We start from the raw sequence: 19,721 nt of genomic DNA, 5'->3' as shown, positions 1-19,721 counted from the left end.
GGATGTGGTGGCGGGCACCTGTAGTCCCATCTACTCAGGAGGCTGAAGCAGGAGAACGGCGTGAAACTGGGAGTTGGAGGTTGCAGTGAGCCAAGATCACACCACTCCAGGCTGGGCAACAGAGCGAGACTCCATCTCAAAGAAAAAAAAAAAGAGAAGAAGAAGAAGAAGAAGAAAACATGCCTGATTCCTTCAATCCCCTCTAGTATAACTTCTGTAGGAGAGAAACTAAGCTGAGAAATGGTGAGGGGATGAGAAAAAGAGAGAGAATAAAAAGTAAAAGAATCTGAAGGTGTGGGGAGAGCACCGGGCAAGGGCCCTGAAGTTAACTGTCCGGAACCAGCTTGCCCTTCCCTGGGGCAGCCCTGCACCCCACCCCTACCGCAGGACCTCAGCCTGACCAAGGCCTGTCCTCAAGCTACCCATTCCCAAAACCGCAGCCAGAGACTCCTCCAACAAAGGACCTGGACAACCCCAGTGGGGAGCTGAGACTGCCCTTAAAGAGCTGTGCCCAGCTGGTACCTGCTGTATCTGCTGCTACAGCCACCAACCAGTTCCCACCAAGCCAAGCCTGCTAGCTGTTAATGGGTTGAAACGGGTCAGGCTTGTCCTGTAATGTGAAAGAGGCAGTGGAAATAAACAGACACACACACCCCTCCTCTTCCACCTTCCTGGTCAGTCCAGGGAGACAGAGGCAGGAGTGGGGTCTCAAAGCCAGGACCCTTAGACCAGGCTGTCTCAGTCTGTTTAGGCTATTGTAATGAAATAGCATGTACAGGAAGCTTGTAATAACAGAAATGTATTTCTCACAGTCTGGATGTTGGCAAGTCCGAGATCAAGAAGCCTGCGGATTTGGCATCTGATGAGGGTGCTCTTTCTGGTTCACAGATGGCACCTCCTCACTGCGTCCTCGCTTGGTAGCTGGGGAGAACTCTGGTCTCTTTAGCCCTTTTTGGGGCCCTGATCTCATCCGTGAGGGCTCCGCCTTCACGACCTTACAGCCTCCTGAAGGCTCCACCTCCTAATATCATCCCACTGGGGATTAGGTCTCAACATATGAATTTTGCAGAGGACAAACTTTCAGTCCATCGCACCAGGGTATGTGACTTTTGGCCATCTGGCCATCTCTGGGCCTCCCTTCCACCAGAGTGCATTAATACATTCGTAACAAGAACACACAGTCCACATAGTAATTCCAGGAGCTAAGCCAGGGAATACTAGCCCCATTTCACAGATGAGCAGACCAAGGTCCTCAGAGGGGCAAAGTGACTTTACCCTGGACAACCAGCTGGTAAGAGCGGTTGCCAGAATTCTTGTTCAGTAAAGGGGACCAAGGCATGAAGGGATGGCGTTCATGCAGGTTCCACTCCTTGCAAGGTGGGGTGTGGGGGTCCAGTGTGCTGAGTCCTGATCCTGCTGGGCCACCCATTTGCTGTGTCCTTAGGCAAGCTGAAACTCCTCTCTGAGCTTGAGCTTTGCTTTTTCCATCTGCTAAGCTGGGAGGTGGGACTGGGAGAGGCAGGAATGGGTGCCCCATCTGGCCAGAACATTCTATGAATCTTCCCATCACAGAAATCTCCCCAGGAGCTCAAGGGACAACCCCCTTCCTCCACCAATAACGTGTATGAACCCCCATGTTATGGACTGATTTGTGTCCCCCCAAAATTCCTGAAGCCCTAAGCCCCAGGACCTCAGAATATGACCATATGTAGAGACAAGGCCTTTCAAGAGGTGATTAAGTTAGAATGAGGCCGTTAGGATGGACCGTAATCCAATCTAACTGGTATTCTTATATGAAAAGGAAGTTTAAACACACACAGAGATCCCCGGGATGTGTGTGCTAGGAGGATATGGCAAGAAGGCAGCCATCTAAAAGCCAAGGACAGACTCCTCAGAGGAAACCAACCTGCTGCTGCCTGACCTTGGACTTCTAGCCTCTAAAACTGTGAAAAAAATACATTTCTGCTGTATAAGCCACACAACCTGTGGTGTTTGCTATGGAAGCCAGAGCAGACTAATGTACTCCACCAATCCTTCCTAATCCAAGCAAAAAATAGGGGCAGAGTGGAGTTGGGCAGGGGCAAACCTACTTAAACTCCACCCTGGGTTTGGTAAGGTTGTATATCACAGGATAAGGCACAGAACTATGGAAGCTCCACCAGCTTCCAGATAAAGCCATGCTCCTCAACCAGGCATTCAAGGCCCCCGGCTCCAGCCCTATCACTCATTAACCCTCCCAGGTCACCTCTGCTCTTGATGGAAGCACCAGCCAGTCTTCTAACTGCTGGGCCCTCCTCCTTCCTTGACTAACTTCTACCCATTCTTCAAACTTGGCTCAATGGCACCTCCTCCAGGAAGCCCTCCCAGGCTGAGTAGCTGCTGCCCCTCTCCTGCACATCCACGGGACTCTGGGCTGCTCTGAGGTTGTGATCAGTTTCGTGGATGGTTTTCTACACTGAATTGTGAGACTCTCAAGACCTGAGGCTGCCTGTGTTGTAACCACCTCTTTTTTCCCAGGGTCTGACAAAGCACTTGAAATTTGAGTAAACAGAAGGATGACTAGAAGGAAGGAAGATTGGGAAACCCGGAGTTGTTTTCCCCAGAACGCATACTCGCTGCAGCTAGGCATTGTTGACCATCAGTGCTAGCTGGGACTCAGGAGACCACCTGCTCCAACCTCCTCATTCTACACAGGGGGAAGCCAGAGCCAGGAGAGGTGAAGTTGCCCGCACCCCCTCCCCCAAGGGCACAGAGATCAGAGACAGGCCAGAGTCCCAGGACACCTGCCTCCCAGCCCAGTGTTCCTCACACGTACCACGTTTCACCAACCTTTCCCAGCCCCCTTGACAAGTGGAGTTTAATTATTTACGACGGCGCTTTATAGCTGCAGGTGAACCCACCGGAACATATTTTGTAAAAGTAATGAAGGCTCAGTAATGCGAGACCTCACTACAGCTCCCGTCTCTAAATCTTGGCCTACGAGTTGGCCAGAATGTGTAGGCATTTTTTTTTTTTTTCCTTTCCCTTCCCTCTTTTGGAGAACTACAGGGTTTGCAGATTAGGGGTGGTTGCAGCACAAGGCATATCAAAGACATTTTTTCTCATTTAGGGTGAAAAGCAGCAGCCCTCATGGAACCAGTGTCTGCATCTCCCCAGTGGGGATCCGAATGGCACATCAGCTACAGTTCCCCCACAGACACTCCCTTGGAGGTGCCACATTTGCAGCAGGCGGGACAGTCACCAAATCCCCCGTCCCCCATCCTGGGGTGGGGGACAGACCACAATCAGTAACCGTGAAACTGAGGAGACAGGGCAGGCCTAAAAGTCAGGGACCTGTGTCTCTGCTCTGTTTCTCTGGGCCTCAGTTTCTCCATCTGTAAATTATGGCGTGAGAAGAGACCCTGCCTCTCCTAGTCCCTTCTACAACATCCCACCATTGTCCTAGCAATGATGATGAGATAAAGGCTTTATTCCAAGAAGGCATGTGTGTTGTGGGCTTCCTGCAGGCCCTCCCTGAATCCTCCCTCCCCACAACTCCATCAGGCAGATATTAACTGCATCACACAGAAAAGCCAAGTCACAGTGCTGGTGAGTGACAGTCCGGGTTGGCACCCAGGCCTTCTGGCTCCAGAGAGAACACCTTCAACCACAGCTCTGCAAGCTTGTTGATGAATGGTTACAACAGGCTAGGCACTGTGATGGGCATCTCACATGCTAGGACTCATCACATCTTCCCAATAATGACAAGGAATGTTTTCTCATCTTCATTTATAAATGAGAAAACTGAGGCTCACAGGGAACCCAGATTTTCAACTGGATCTTCCATTTAAAAACACAGGCTGAGGTCTCTCCACTCCATTTCACTGTTGCCCAAGGACTCTGAGATGAAGTTCCCTGGACTCCAGTAGCTGTGGTTGAGTTGAGAGAGATAAGGCTCAGCCTCCCCCAAATATCCAAGAAATAGAAATGATGCTCCAATTCACTGTATGCAAGAGCCAGGACACAGGCTGAGCTGAGTACATCACAACCTGTTGCATGTCACAGCCTAAGGCACAGAACTATGGAAGCTCCACCAGCTTCCAGATAAAGCCTTGCTCCTCAACCAGGCATTCAAGACCCCTGGCTCCAGCCCTATCCCTTACCCACCCTACCAGGTCACCTGTGCTCTTAATGGAAGCACCAAGACACCATGGTGTCTTGAGCCAGATGATGGTGTCTTGAGCCATAGTGTCTTTGAGTCAAGCTAAGGCCTCGGTCTGCTCATCTGTAAAAGGGGGCTAATATTACCTGGCTTAGATGTTGAGCCAGATCCCTTAGTCAGATGATGGTGCATTAAGCCAGATTGAAGAGAAAGGGAGAGAGTCAAACCAACAAAAAGTGCCAAGGTAGCAAGATGGTCAGGGAAGGAGGTAGGGAGTGTGCCCAGAACATTCCAGCATGAGGGAGAATAGGTGACAGAGCCTTAAATGATGGCATTTTGGATGGGAAGATCAGGTGGTAGGATCAAGAGTCTAGACCGAGAGCTCCTCAAGGGTAGGAGCCATTCATCTGTGTAGCTCCAGTACCTATGCCATAGTAGGTGCCTGATAAACGGAAGCGAGCGTTGTTAAATAACATGACCTGACTTGGACCTTGATTCTGCTATTAAGCAGCCAACTTTGACTGCATCCTGTCACCTCCCTCAGCTTCTTCTTTATCACTCTATCAGACTCACCTTCGCACCATGAAAAATTCTACCAGGCAGCTAACTAAATATACATCCCTGCAGATGAGAGGCTTTCAAACCTCCTAGAAAGGCATCTCCATCAATGTACTCACAAGACTATACCAATCTTTAGCTCAATGCCAGAAAATTTTACAAGTGGATCACCTCAATACCTCCTGCTGGATGCTGGAGCCACATGCCTTTGTTTGGTTCTCAGAAGAGAAGGAAGAGTTGGCTGCCCATCCTGTGTGTAGATTATAGATACATCCTCAGGGAAGGAAGATTCCATCACCAATTCATTCGATAAACATTTATTGAGCAACTACTATGTGCTGTCGCTGTTCTAGGCACTGGGGATATAGCAGTGAATGAAACAAAGTCCTGCCTTCATGGAGCTTACATTCTAATGGAGAGATAAATCAGAAAAAAATCGAATAAATCAGGGAGAGGAAAGAGAGGAGCTGTGGGGGCTTTTACTTTTTAATGGAAATGGGGATGGTCAGGGATGTCCTCTCCAGTAAAGTGGCATTTGACCAAAGACTTGAAGAAGCAAGAGAATGCACCAGCAGTTGTCTGGGGAAGATGCTGCAGGCAGAAGGAACAGCAAGAGGAAAGGCCTGGGCAGAGCACACTTGGCAGGACCAGGGAGCAGTGGAGAGGCCAGTCTAGCTCCTAGGGGGCCTGAAGACAGAGGGAGGGAGAGGAGAGGCTGTCAGAGTAGACCAGGAGCCAGACTGAGCAGGCCCTTATAGGATGCAGTGGGGACTTGCACTTTTTACTGTGCATGAGATGGGAGGGCTTTTAAACAAAGAAGCTGAATGGCCTGACATGGCCTTTTACAGGTTCCCCTGTGGAATGGAGGTGGAGATAAAGTTGAAGGCAGGGCAGGCTGGTAAGAGCTCCTTGCAGGAACCCAGGTGAGAGACAGTGGCCTGTGGAGCAGGCGAAGAGTGGCAGTTTATGGAGAGAGTCTGAAGTCAGAGACAACAGGGAAAGTATTTATTGTGACTCTAGCTTATCCAAGGTGAATCTGACTTTCAAGGTCATGGCCACCAGGTCAACAGTTTAGCCTAAAGGAGTCCTTGGCTGACACTGACATCCTCTCTTTTGACTCCAGTCCTCCAGAAGCTGGAGGAGAGGCAGCTTTTCACATTAAAACTCTTACTCAGTGCTTGGAGGAGAGGCCGGGTCTGAGCCCGCTCTGAGATGTGCCATGCAGCTCTCAGGGGTGTCAGGCTGAGGGCGTCCATCTACATCTGGCAAGATGCCGCTCCCTGCAGGAGAGTCACCAACTCACGGCCTCCAGCCACAACTGATAACCCCAGACCAACTGTGTCTGTTAATGCCAAGGATCCCCTATGAAAGCAGCTGAAAAGATGAGTAAACATGATCGCAATCACGATAATAACAGCAGCAGCAGCCAACACTCTGCACATTCACTAAGTGCCAGGCCCTGCGCTAAGCATTCTGCTCAAGGTAAGCTCAGATAAGCTTTATGAGTCATAGGGTAGATACTGCGATTATCCCCATTTTAGAGATAAGGAGTTTGGAGCTCAGAGACACTAGGTAATCAGCCGAAGGTCACACGGCCAGACAGTGACAGAGCCAGGGTGGAAATTGGGGTCTCTTCTCCAGCCTTCAGTCTTCCAGACTGAGCGGCTCTTGGCTGAACAGACCCTCCCAAGGGCTCACCAGGCAGATCTAACTTGTTTTACCTCCTCATCGCCTTGGCCCCGGCTCCACTGTCCCCACCCTTCTCCTCCCAGACAGGGCCAGCCCTCAACAAGTACCCCCTCTCCCTCCCCACGCACAGACAGTTCCACCGGCTCCCCAAGTCAAAGGCTTCTCCATTTCCTACCTACAGCAAGACCACATTAACTCCAGGTAGAGGGCCAGGTGGTTGGAACCGGGCATTGCTTTTAGAGAGATGAAAGCCAAGTTGGTCTCTGCTTCCTGCAGAGACAACAAACTCATACCTTAGCCAGGCCCTCAGGGACCATCTCTAATGACTATGTAATGACTAAGGTGTTTGACAAAATAACACGACCACAGGAAGATTGTTTCTGCCACCTCCATGGCTCCCTTTTGGGCCAGGCCCTGTGCTAAGTACACAGCCACACACAACCCTGATGCACAGTTGGGGCTGATGGCCCATCTGTACCATTTTGCAGATGTGGAAACTGAGGCTCAGAAAAGCTAAGTAACCTGCTCAGGGTTTAGCAGTTAGTTGGGGGTAGGGGAAGGGGGGTGAAACAACAATTTGCACAGTTTCACTGCCTACACGGCCCACTCTCCCGAATCACACCAGCTAGGTGAGGGAATGCGTCCCGAATCACGTTCTCCAGCAGGTTAAACATCACACCTGCAATTGTGCTCTATTTACTTTCAACCAACCCATTCTTTTCTCCATAAACCACACAGCATCCTACCCTTGTCAGAATCATCAAAGGCCCAATTAACCCTGAATGCCGTGGTCCCTCCTCTGCAAACTGCCCCCGAAACCATGGCATTTCAGGCTGGGAATATTACAAAGCTGGTGGAAAACCAGCCCAGCAGGCAAGCAAGCATTCACTCTCCAGTGACCCTGTGGGGGGAAGGGAAAGCCCACAGGCGTAAGAAAACCACCCACAGCAGCTAAATTCCAACTGCCAAGCCTTTATTAGTGGTGATAAAAGGCAGCAAAAACAGCACAGGGCTTTCTACTCCCAGGTGGGGGCTGCAGTTCCAGGAATTAGTCATGTTTTGACTGGTAGAGTTATGGAATTTATAATGGAGGCCCCGGAGAAATTAAACCCAGATTACGGCCAACCCCTTCCCCCTGCCGAATGTCTCCAGTGGGAGCAACCTGGCAGAGCCCTCAGCCCCTCCAGGAGACTGATCTGCTGGCTGGAAGAGCTGGGCAAAGATCATGACCCCACAAGCACACGGTTACAGAGGAGATGGCTCTGGCCCACCCCCCACCTCCCTGGGGGTGTGTCCACTCCCATCAAACCCTAAGGAGTGGGAGTCAGATCTGTCCTCCATGTCCTCAGCAGCCCCACCCGGTGTTCGGCAAGGCTTGTCAAGATGAATCTGTGTCTTCAGTTCATCAGTGTTGTCCTTCCTAGATGAAAGCAATGTCCTCCCCCTGGAGGGAGGTAATTGTAGAGGAGACAACCACAGATCTAGGTAATCAGGAGAATGGCCTGAATTTGGGCAAGTGTCGTTAACTCTGCATGAATTACAGAAGAAGAGTAGGACCCACCTCTCACACTCTGATTTTAGGGCCTCTTAAAACTCTAAAGATTCCTAAGATGGTTGTATATCAAGATCCTAACACCTTAGTGGAAAAGTTAATCAAAAGGACAGGATGAAAAGGAACCTTTCCTAGTAGCATGAATGAGTGCTGGGGCCCGTGCATCACTGTGGAGGCTCCTGGTGTCCTTAGTCCTGAATTTTTGTTGCAGACAGTGATTCAGGGAGAAAAATTACCTTTATTGAGCACCTACTATGTGCCAGGCTCTGCTGACCCACTTTATAAACATCCTTCAATCCAACAGAGCCTAGGCAAAGGGCCTAGGGCACAGAGAAAGTACTTACTGAATTTCATTAAATGGATAAATGACTTTAATTCCCATATCAGCCTTATGGGTTAGGTATTATTATCACCACTTTACAGATGAGGCCATGGAACCAGAGAAGGGCAGTGCTTTGCCCAAAGCAACACAGCTTATAAGTGAGGAACAGAGACTCCAGCCTGTGTCTGCCTAACTTTGACAACAGAGTTTCTCCTCTCCGCCAGGGTTCCCGCTTTCTCAGAAGGGACTGGCTTCTTGGAACCAGAGATCATGAATGAGAGGGGAGAGGAGGTGAGAAGCCCATGGGAGCTGTCCAAGACTTGTAGTGCTGAAAGGAAGAGCTAATGCAATAAGCACAGATGTACACAACTGATGAAGTCTTTCACTTCGGGCTGCCTTTCCTGCCATAACCCAGGCACTAAAATAGCTCCAAAATTGATAAGTAATGGCAACCATTGCTGGAGGACAGGGAAGACCTGTTAGCCCCTCAAACTCACCATGATCCCAAGTATCACTGAAGCCAAATTCCCAACCCAAGACATCAGAAGGGAACAAGGTCCCAGGCAATACAGAATTGTTAGCCTAGAGTCTAGTGAAATACCTATTTTATGGTGTATGTTATCACTCTTGTCTGATCCCTCTCTGAGCCCCTATTCTCCGAGCTACACCCAGAGCCCTGCATTCTCCGGTGATATCACAATTCTGCTACAAGTCTGTCCTTGGTGTGACCCCGATGTCCTTCAAGAGCTGAGCCTGTCAACAACCACCTTCATCCTTCCCTCCCCTCATTCCCCAGCCATTCCAAATGTTCCATCTATTTAACCCCCCATACCAGGGTGTCAAAGGCAACCATGGGGGTGGCAGTGGGAACAAGCATTCCAAACAAAAGGAACAGCATCTGCAAAGTCCTATTCCTCTGGCAAGAGCCGCCTCAGGCATCACTTCCAACAGAGGACACCTCTGGCTGTCTACCTCTCCCCGGTGCCAGGTACCCCCGATATCTGTGATACGTCCGTGTCCAGAATGCGATTCTACTTCATCACTCCATGTCTTAGTCTGTTCCTGCTGCCATAGCAAAATACCACAGACTACATAATCTACAAAGATTAGAAATGTTTGGCTCACAGGTCAGGAGGTCAAGATCAAGGCACCCACAGATGTGGTGTCTGGTGAGGGTCCACTCTCTGATTCCAAGACCTTATCTTATCGCTACATCCTCCAGAAGGGACGAATGCTGTGCTCTCGCATTGTGGAAGAGTGGAGAGCCAGGCAGCCAAGGTCCCCTTTTATGGAGAATTAGTCCCATTCATGAGGACAGAACCCTCATGACAATCACTTCCGAAAATGCCCCACCTTTTCACCACCACCACAATGGGGATGAGGTTTCAACACGAATTTTGTAGGGACACATTCAGACCACAACATTCAGACAAGAAAAGAAATTACCCTGCAATGCCTTCCCCCAGGGAAACTAAGCCAACGCTTTATGATGTTTTAATCATGTTGTATCACTAGCATCTATCTGTCTGTGACCACGTGAAAATAAAATGAGCCAAGTGTGTGCCTAAGGACTTGGCCGATAGAGGCTGGTATGTATGAAATAATAGCTAACCTTCATGTGACTGGCGCTCGCTTAGTGTTTTATGTATGTTAACTCATTACAACTATATGATAATCATCAAAGCCACACTGAGGTAGGCATCTTTGTTATGCCCACTTTACAGAGAGGCAAAGTGAGGCAAAGGGAGGTTAGGAGAACCAGAAAGCAGCACAGCGGGGACTGCAGTCCATGGAGTCTGGCTTCAGAGCTCATGCGCTTGTCCATTTTCACCATCTGTCTAAGAAAGGGCCCTGGAGGTGGGAGAGGCCATACACTTCTCCTCTAGAGGCAGGAGGATGCTCAGTGTCATGTCGACTTGGTTATCAGCATCAGCAGAACCTAAACCTTCTGCCAGGGTTATCCTGGGGAACTCAGGCATCCAAAGCCTACCCACACCCAGATGCAAGGGTACTAAGCCCCAGCCTTGGCAGCAGAAATTGGCAGAACTGTATCCTCAGAAATGGGGATGGGTCGCCTGGGGGCTCTTTCCCTTTGTCCCCTCTGCCAGCCCCACCCAGCCCCTGACCCAGCTGCCAAGACCCTGCCTCCTTCCCCCCTGCACCTGGCTGCCCCTGGCAGACAGCCCCAGACCCCTCGCAGAGGATGAGCCTCCCCAAGCTCTGAGCAGCTGCCAGGCCTTGCTGGAGCCCGGCAGGCATCTTCTGGGCACCACGTGCCACCCCACCAGGCCTGACGTGCCAACAGTTCCGCATTAGGTTGATGGCCCTGCACAGCCCATGGAGCTGCTATTTTTAATTTAATTGGAGAGTCAGAGGAGAGAGATGGTACCCAACAAGGGAGTTTTAAAAGCTTTGGGGTGGGGAGGGGGGAGAAAAGTGAAGAAAAGTTCATAATTATACACTAGGCAGCCAGATTTGATGCTTGAACAGAAAGGTTAAATGTTACATTCAGAATGAAATGAGGAAAAGGGTTCTGATGACGGTTGCCCAGAGCTAAATAAGGAAAGAAAACGCCCCTTGCCCATCTCCCCTCCAGGCCCTCCTTTTCCTTGTCCTACATTTCTAAGCTGCCCCCACTTCTGCCTTTTAAGGCTCAGGTGTGTACAAACATAGGGGTTTCAAATGCAAAGATTGCTGCCCAGGGTGCCCGCGCCTCGACTGCTATCCAAAAGCAGCTTTCACACAAGCCTGGGAAAATCAATACATCTGCATCTCAGGCCAAAGGAACCAAGAAGGCCCAGAAAGCTGAGAAGGCAGCCTGCCACTGTCGGTGATAACACAGGCTTTAGTACGGACAGACGTAGATTCAAAGCTCTCCTCTGCCAAGGAACGAACATTGTGGATCAGCTCACTCAATACCTGCGTGTCACCTCTTTCAGCTACCTCCAAGTAATGAGCCAAACAGAAATCTGCTGGACGACAACTTTCTAATAGCAAGTGACAGACCCAGATGAGACACTCTCTTCATGCTTCCTTTTCCTGCAGGAAATACAGGGGGTGATGCCTGGAGCTGCCACAGCCGTTTTGTGACCACAACCCAACAAGCCTACACACTGAAAGTGGATAAATGGAAAGATAAAGAGAGACCTTGGTGCTGTAGATTTGACACTGTTCCCCTGGAGTGTCTACTGGTTGCCTGAAACAAATAAATCTGTTTCGGCCACTTTTAGCCTAGTGTTCCAGGCATGCTGAATCCATTCCTAACTCTGACAAATCATGATTAGCTTGAACTTGAGTGTGAACTTGAACAAGTGCTTAACATCACTAATTTTTGGTTTTCTTATTTGCAAGTGGGGACAAACATCACTCATTTCACAGTGTGCACGTGAGGATTAAATGTGACTCCATTTGTAAAGCTCTCACCACAATGCTTGGCAAGTGATGGTAGCTGCCACTGTTATCAACACTCATGTTTAATAGGCGAGTGACAACTTAAAAACTTGAAAGTCACTTCTCTTACCTCACTAGCACATCATAGCTTCAAAGTGAGTTCTCATCCCCTATCTTAGCTTGTCTTCAACCCCAAATCTTTGACAGGAGGTGGTTATTACTTCCTATTTTATACTTGATAGACTCAAAGAGGTTAAATAACTTGCCCAAGGCAGCTCAGTTCGTGATAGGGCCACCCTGAAACTCAATCTGACACCAAGTCTGGGGCTTGCACCAGGCTGGTTCTCAGTTGGTCTAAGAATTGTTATTCCAGGCTCCCACTCTTTTCCCTGGGGACTGCTGATGCTTCAACTGTGGGAGCAAACACATGAGAATATGGCTCATGTATTCAAAGACAAGGTGAGCTGGACTCTGCCCTCCAAATCTTCTTCTACTTGCCCTGAGACATCTGGGTTCCTTGAGCTCCAGTCTTCCAAACTACACTTGTTACTCTATTCCAGCTCTTAACATTAAGGAGCCAAAAATCCCTTTCAGAAATCACTGGATAACACTGTGGTTGAGAGCCCAGGCTGGGTTCAAACCCCAGTTCTGGCACTTAACAGAAAACACATTTCATTAAATAAATTGTATATTGTGGCTCCTTTCTCTGTATTAGTCAGAGTAAGCAAAACAGTTGCTGTAACAAACAGACCCACACTCTCACTGGCTGAACATAGATTCCTCATGCCACAGGCTAGTGTTGGTGGGGTTGGGCAGGGGTTTCTGTTCCACCCAGGCACTCAGGCCTTCCATCTGCAACTCTTGCCATCCCCTAAGGCTTACACATCCTCCCCATTGACCCATCCCGCAGGCTGTGAAGGGGTATTTTTAAGGTCAGATGCATGCCAAATGGGCCAGAACTCAGCCACCTGGCCCTATATAACTGCTGAGGACTTGGGAGCATTGCCTCAGTGTGCCACGGAAGGAGAGAACACAGTTACTGATGGTCCCTAGCAACCTCCTCTCAGTCCACTCCATTGAAAGTGGCCATCCCTCCACCTCCAGATCACATGACCGTGTCACATTTGATTCATTTCATTCTTCATCATCAGAAATATTTACGTATGTGCTGTCTACAATAGATCCCACAGGATGCTGTAAGCTTGAAACCAGAAACCTTGTACACCTTTCTCACCTCAAGTCTCCAGTGTCCAGCACAGCTCCTAAAACACGGTAGGTACTTGAATATTCATCAGATATATATCAAACAAATACAAGTAAGAAAGAAAACTTTAAACAGAATATTGGGACACCTGGGATGGATGGATGGATAGAATGTGTCAGTGGAAGAACACGGGGTCCAGACCCTTGCCTATTTGGCTCAGTGGCAGCCACTGTTCACAGGCCCCAGACACTTCAGGGCCCGCCCTGGCCCCTACCTGGCTCTCTCACACTTATACTCCCTGAGACTCCCCAAGGGGCTGCCCACCCTACCCCCATCCATCACAGGAGCCAGCGCTGCTTCCAAACAAGTTGTTTATTTGCAGATATAAAACAAGGTCCAACCACAGGTGGCAAGGGCATCCCAGGCTCACCTGCAGCAATGCCTCCCTGGTCAGAAAGGGCCTGTAGGACCAAAAATGTCAACTCTTCCCCATCCCCTAGTCAAAAATAATTAGGACTCCTAGCAGAAGTGTTACCCCAGTTAAAACCTACTCAACCAAGAAGAATGAGACAAACCAAGGGAAATGTCAATGAAAAACCAGTGGCTCTCGGGCATGGAGATGGCAGTCAGCCACTCATACTCCAATGACAGGCCACCCTGGAAAAACCATCCCCTGCAGGGTTTCCAAGGATGACATCTTGTCTTTCCCCTTGGGTAGGTCCCACTCTTGCAACAAGATAAAACCTTAGAACCTAAAAAATACACTTATGCCCCCAGAATTCCAAAGCCAGCTCACCCCACCTCACCTCATTCTACCACCACTCAGAACATTTTACTAAAATTAATCTGCCCGTGCCCATCTAACAGGAGCCCACTCTCAGGAGAGAGCCAGTAGGGTCACATCCTCCTATGCTCACCATACTCCTCTCGGGACATCCACTCAGACTGGTAGGTAGAAAGGTGGGCCACCACGGACGCTCCTAGCCAGACACTGAAGTTTCTATTGGAACCCGCCCAGACTGTGGCCTTGGTGGAAGAGACACGATCCCCCATCAGCTCCCTGAACAGGCGCTTTGTGAACCCGGGATAGAGGGTGTTGCCCCCGCAGGCCATCACATGGGAGACCAGCAGGGGGCGCAGGGAAGTCTCGCAGGACTCCACGGATTCCACGATGGCCCGTGGGATGCTGGGCCCTGGCTGTTCGAACACCTGCGGGCTAAAGAACATCTCAGGAGCCACCCGCTGCATGGGGGTCAGCTCCACGCGGGAGCCGTCTGGGAGCTGATAGGTGTTGCTCTCATCCAAACCACTCTTCTGCCTCTCACGAAAGTCCAGGGCCTCCCCCAGATTCTGCGGCACGTAGCACTTGTTCATCTGAGTAATGGCGACCGTCTCCAGCTGAAACAGGCTGCGTCTATCGCAATCTTCCTTAAAGAGGCTCTTGAGGAGATAGGACGAGAGATCCTGGCCGGCGAACTCCAGCGTCTTGCCACTGGCGGGCAAGGGGCGGCCCTGGTGGAAAGGCTGCACGCGGGTCAGGCCATAGCCAGAATCAACCACCACTCCAGTCAGGAGGCCAGAGGCATACAGGGACATCTGCAGCTGGTCGGCCAGGAGAACGGATGGGACATGCAGCAACTCAAACAGGATCTGCAACAAGGGAGAATTCACTCAGTGCATTTCCCCCAGCCTGCTCAGCAGTCAAAGCTGAAGTCAGCACAGAGCCACGTCCTTCAGGGGACTCTCGGGCTGCCCCAGGATACTGCGCCCAGGGACCCTGGAGCTCATGCAGTGAGGATAAAGCAGCAGCTCTAAAGGATTAGAAGGGGAGCTGGGTTTGCCCTCAGGAGCTTGTCCGGTCATGGCCATTCAGAAGATCACTTTGGTGGAGAGGTGAGAAGAGCTCTGTGGCTGCAAGAAATGGTTCTGGGACTGGCTGCAGGAGCGACATGGCCACGGGTCAACATGTGCAGCCTGAACCGCCTCTTTAGAAGAAGGAAGAACAGATTAGAAAAGAAACAAGTGTTGCATATTCACCACTGCCTCCGAAAAGTGGAGGAAGGCTAGAAAGACAGACAAGAAAGATAAGACAGACAAGAAAAAAGACAAACGGGTGGAAAGAATGAAAAAGGAAAGAAAATGAAAGAGAAAAGAAAAAAGGGAAAGATGCTCACTGCCTGGAAGCAAAAGCCTTATTTATTCTTTTTTTAAAAATAAAAACCTTACAAACGTCAAGACAAACCTGGAATTTGGATATTTACGGTTTGCCAAAGACCCTGGGCTGGTTTTCTCCCCCTGCCCCTCACCCCCTGAATCTTTACAAAGTCTCCCTGCCCCCCATTCTTCAGCTCTGGCTGCCTTCCCAAGGTTCTAATCCCATAGAAGCAGAAAGATCGCAACAGTCAGTCCTTCTGTGGCCCCAACCACTTACTCACCGCTTCAAGCCCCCACAAGCCTGTCATCTCCCCTCAGTGGGAGGGGCTGTCTCCATTATTACTCTCAGAAAATTATCCCCCCACCAGCCATTTCTCAAAATAGCAGCCAAGATCCTCTTTTTCAAATAGAAAATCAGATATGACTCCCCCATTTAAAACTCTCCATTTAAAACTCCCCAGGAACTTCCTATTCACTTAGAGCAGTGGCTGGCAAGCATTTTCTGTAAAGGGGATAGACAGTAAGGGTTGCCAAATTCAGCATATAAAACTACAGGATGCCCAGTTACATATGACTGTCAGATCAATAATAAATAATATTATAGTGTAAGTATGCGCCATGCAATATGAACCATACTTAAATACTAAGACATTATTTGTCATTTATCTGAAACTCAAGTCTAACTAGGACATCATGCATTTTATTTAACAAATCTACGATAGTAAATATTTTAGCCTTTAACTTGATGTATGGTCTCAAACAGTCTCTGCTGCAACGACTTAACTCAGATGCTGCAGTATGAAAGCACGCTCTGCCAAACCCTAAATATCAGAATTCCTGTTTTGTCTTGATGTTTGGAAAGTTTTTATTTAAAAAATAATAATAGGGCTTTGCCTACCAGGCAATGAGCATATTTTCTTTTTTCTTTCCTCCCCTGTCTTACACAACATATAAAGGAATGCGTGTGGCTATGTTCCAATACAACTTTATTTACAAAATAGGTGGTGGGCCGGATTTGGCTCACTGGGTTGCCAATCCTTGATTTAGAGTAGAATCCAAGCACTACCCACAGCCTACCAGGCCTACAAGGCCCACCCTCCACCAGCCTCACCATCCTACTTGTCTCTTGCCACTCTTGCTGCTGAAATCACCTCCGTCGGAGAAGCCCTTCCTGAGTACTCTCTTCAAACAGGTTCCCCACCCCCAACAGTCCACCATGATCCCATTTCATTACAATTCTAGAACTCATCACTATCTGGAATTATTTGTCAACTCCTTCATGGAAGCTCTACTGAGGGCTAGATAGAACATGGCCTGTATCAGCAATTATGGAATCCATAAGCAAATAATCCCACGTCTTTCTCCCTGGTAACAATCCCCTTTCCACTGAGCACTTTGGTTGCTACATGTCCGTTTGCAGGTGGGGCCTCCATGAGCTCCCTTGCTTAGAGGCACACCAGGCACTCACTAGGCTCTTGGAAAACGTTTGTGGGGCAATTTGTTGGTTTCTAATTTTTTTTTTTTTTTTTTTTTGAGACAGGGCCTTGCTCTATTGCCCAGGCTAGAGTGCAGTGGCATAACCTCAGTTCACTCTATTCTCGACCTCCCAGGCTCAAGTGATCCTCCCACCTCAGCCTCCCAGGTAGCTGGGACCACAAGCATGCACCCTACGCCTGGCTAATTTTTGCATTTTTTTGTAGAGACGGGGTCTCACTGTATTGCCCAGGCTGGTCCTGAACTCCTGGACTCAAGCGATCTGCCCACCCGCTGGGGACTCCCAAAGTGTTGGGATTACAGGCATAAGCCACCACACTCAGTTGGCAATTTATCTTAAAAAGCAGAATTCCTGGTGCCCAATCAGTCCAGACATAGTGTCAGTCTGTTTCCCGCTCCCGAGTGGGAGCAGCCCCCAGAAGGCCTCACCTCCAACATCTTCTTTCGGTCCGCAGGCTCTCTCAAGGGGGTCTCCGTGATGATCACAGGGGGGACCTCATGCTCCCGTTTGTGGTTCTCCAACACAAATGACCAGAGGTACTGCACGCCCTCCCAGTTGAGGATGCGGCCCCGCTCGATGGGGTAGCTAAAGGTGTCAGGATGGCAAATGTCGATGCCCAGGCTCACGCGCCTCCGGGCGTAGCTGGGGCCAGGGTTCTCCTTGCACGGTAGGTAGTTCACGATGTTCGGGAAGACCATCTGAGGCTCATTCCAGCCAGCCGTGCCAGCCTTCAAAAAGCCAGACCCGTGGTCAATGATAACGGTTCTTGCAGCCATGGCGGAGGCAGAGGCGGGTGGGACCTGTGGATGCAAAGGATGGGGTTAGTTGTGCAGGCAGCCTACGCCACCATAAGCAGCTTCCCCCTGCTTGTCCTTCCCCCTGCTCCCTCTGAAGCTTGTCCACTGACCCCCTCCAAGCCTTTGCACAAGCCATTACCTGAGCCTGGAACACTCTCCCCATCCCAAATTCCCAATCACCCTACCAGGCTCCCTTAATGGGCCACGTCCAGGAAGTGGCACCCACCCCTCCTGCCCACTCAAGCTCCTCCCGCTGCACTCTGCACACACATGTATCCTAAGGAGAGCACTTCTGCCCCATGATCCAACTCTGCAAAGGGTTAGATTACTCTTTGCAGACTCAGCAAGAAGCTTGGCACTTGGGAAGTCCTTGTAGACACTGGCTGCCCAATTAGAGGGCACAAGGAACATGGAACATCAGCCTCAGAGCCACCACCTTCAGTAATAACAATGTCATAGCAACAGCAGCAGAAGCAGGCATTGTATCAGTGAGCATGGCAGCAGCTGCAGGGACCATTTCTGGAGAACATACCCTTTCTCCAGTACCACAAGGAACACTTTGCATGTGAGGTTGGACTAGGTAAAACTGCCATTTGTGTCTGTGAAAATGGTCAGAGATCAGCAATCTCACATGGTTTCACCTGATACATGGACTCATTTAATATCTGCCACAATGTATAAGGCAGGTGACGTCCACTTTATAGATGAAGAAACCTGAGGCACAGAGGGGTAAGATTACTTTCCCAGGGATATACAACTAACAAAAACAGAGTTAAGAGTCAAACACAAGCCAGACTGCAAAGGCGATGTCCTGAGCATCAAGCATGAAAGGCATCAGGCATCAGGTGTTAAACATGAGCTAAGCATCTAACACCTGATAAGGGAGACAATCAGGAAGATTCCATGACTGTGGTCAGTTTCTTCATCTGTAAAGCGGGGAGAAAAACAGCCCCCCTGCTGAAAAGGTAGGTATGGTCATTACCTGATGTCCAAACTTACTAAAAAGCTACAGTAGCCAACACAATGTGGGGGTTACTGGTAAAAGGATAGTCAAGGCCAGGTGCGGTGGTTCATGCCTGTAATCTCAGCACTTTGGGAGGCCAAGGCGGGCAGATAACCCTGACGTCAGGAGTTCAAGACCAGCCTGGCCAACATGATGAAACCCCATCTCTATTAAAAGTACAAAAATTAGCCAGCGTGGTGGTGCACCTTTAATCCCAGCTACTCGGGAGGCAGAAGCACAAGAATCGCTTGAAACTGGGAGGCGGATGTTGCAATGAGCCAAGATTGCACCACTACACTCCAGACTGGGCGACAGAGTGAGACTCCATCTCAAAAAATAAATAAATAAAAATTAAAAAAAAAAATAGTCACATAGATCCATGGAATAGAAAGTCCAGAAACAGGCTCACACACAAAACAAGTGTTGTTTGATCTCTGACAAGGTCCAAAAATAATTAAATGGAGAAATGATAGTCTTTACAACAAATAGCAAAGAACAATTGGATGTCCACATACGAAAAAAATAATCTTAGCCTGTATCTCACACCTTATAAAAAATTAACTTAAAATGGATCATAGAAATAAATGTAAAACCTGAAACCATAACACTTCTAAAAGAACACCTAGTAGGAGAAACCGTGAAGGCAAAGTTTCCTTAGAACATTAGAAGCCTGACCCACAAAAGAAGAAATTGATAAACTGGACTTCATCACATTTAGGAACTTTTGTCCTTCCAGAGACGCTATTTACTATAAAGAGAATGAAAAGACAAGCCACAGACTGGGAGAAAATACTTACAAATCATATATTTAATACAGAACTCTCAAAACCCAGTAATAGGAGAAACAAGCCAATTTTTTTTAAATGGACAAAAGCTTTGAAGAGTCACTTCACCAAAGAAGATAGATGGATGGCAGATAAGCACATAAAAATGTATTCAGCATCATTACTCATTAGGGAAATGCCAGTTAAAAATCACAACAAGATATTTCTGTATACCTACCTATTAGAATGACTGAAATTAAGGACCAGCCTTACCAAGTGCTGACAAGGAAGTGGAGAAATTGGAAATCTCATGCACAGCTGGTGGGAATGGCAAATGACACCAGCACTTTGGAAAATGGTGTGTCAGTTTCTTAAAAGGTTCAACACACTTTGGGAGGCCAAGACGGGCACCTGAGATTGCGAGTTAGAGACCAGCTTGACCAACATGGAGAAACTTCGTCTCTACTAAAAATACAAAAAATAAAAAAAGCCGGACGTGGTGGCGCATGCCTGTAATCCCAGCTGCTCAGGAGGCTGAAGCATGAGAATCGCTTGAATGCAGGAGGTGGAGGTTGCAGTGAGCCGAGTTCGCACCATTGCGCTCCAGCCTGGGTGACAAGAGCGAAACTCTGTCCCCCTCCACCCAAAAAAA

General features: G+C 49.0%; 1 protein-coding gene across 3 annotated transcripts in view; it reads right to left on the bottom strand.

Annotated features, from left to right (window-relative positions):
* Positions 1 to 13,210: 13,210 nt before the first annotated feature.
* Positions 13,211 to 19,721, bottom strand: part of ACTL8 (actin like 8) — a 74,314-nt gene continuing 67,803 nt past the window's right edge. For all 3 annotated transcript variants that reach the window (XM_017852023.1, XM_017852022.1, XM_017852024.1), the window contains exons 2-3: positions 16,934 to 17,305; positions 13,211 to 14,506 (exon numbers count right to left, since the gene is read on the bottom strand). In XM_017852023.1, the coding sequence (XP_017707512.1) occupies positions 13,754 to 14,506; positions 16,934 to 17,281 (1,101 nt within the window). In that variant the 5' untranslated portion in view covers positions 17,282 to 17,305 and the 3' untranslated portion in view covers positions 13,211 to 13,753. The remainder of the gene's footprint in view (positions 14,507 to 16,933; positions 17,306 to 19,721) is intronic.

The sequence above is a fragment of the Rhinopithecus bieti genome, unplaced genomic scaffold, assembly GCF_001698545.2.
Source record: "Rhinopithecus bieti isolate Rb0 unplaced genomic scaffold, ASM169854v2 scaffold_33652, whole genome shotgun sequence".
Classification (NCBI taxonomy): domain Eukaryota; kingdom Metazoa; phylum Chordata; class Mammalia; order Primates; family Cercopithecidae; genus Rhinopithecus; species Rhinopithecus bieti.
The sequence above is the reverse complement of the archived record's forward strand: the minus strand, read 5'-3'. Positions and strand labels throughout refer to the sequence as shown.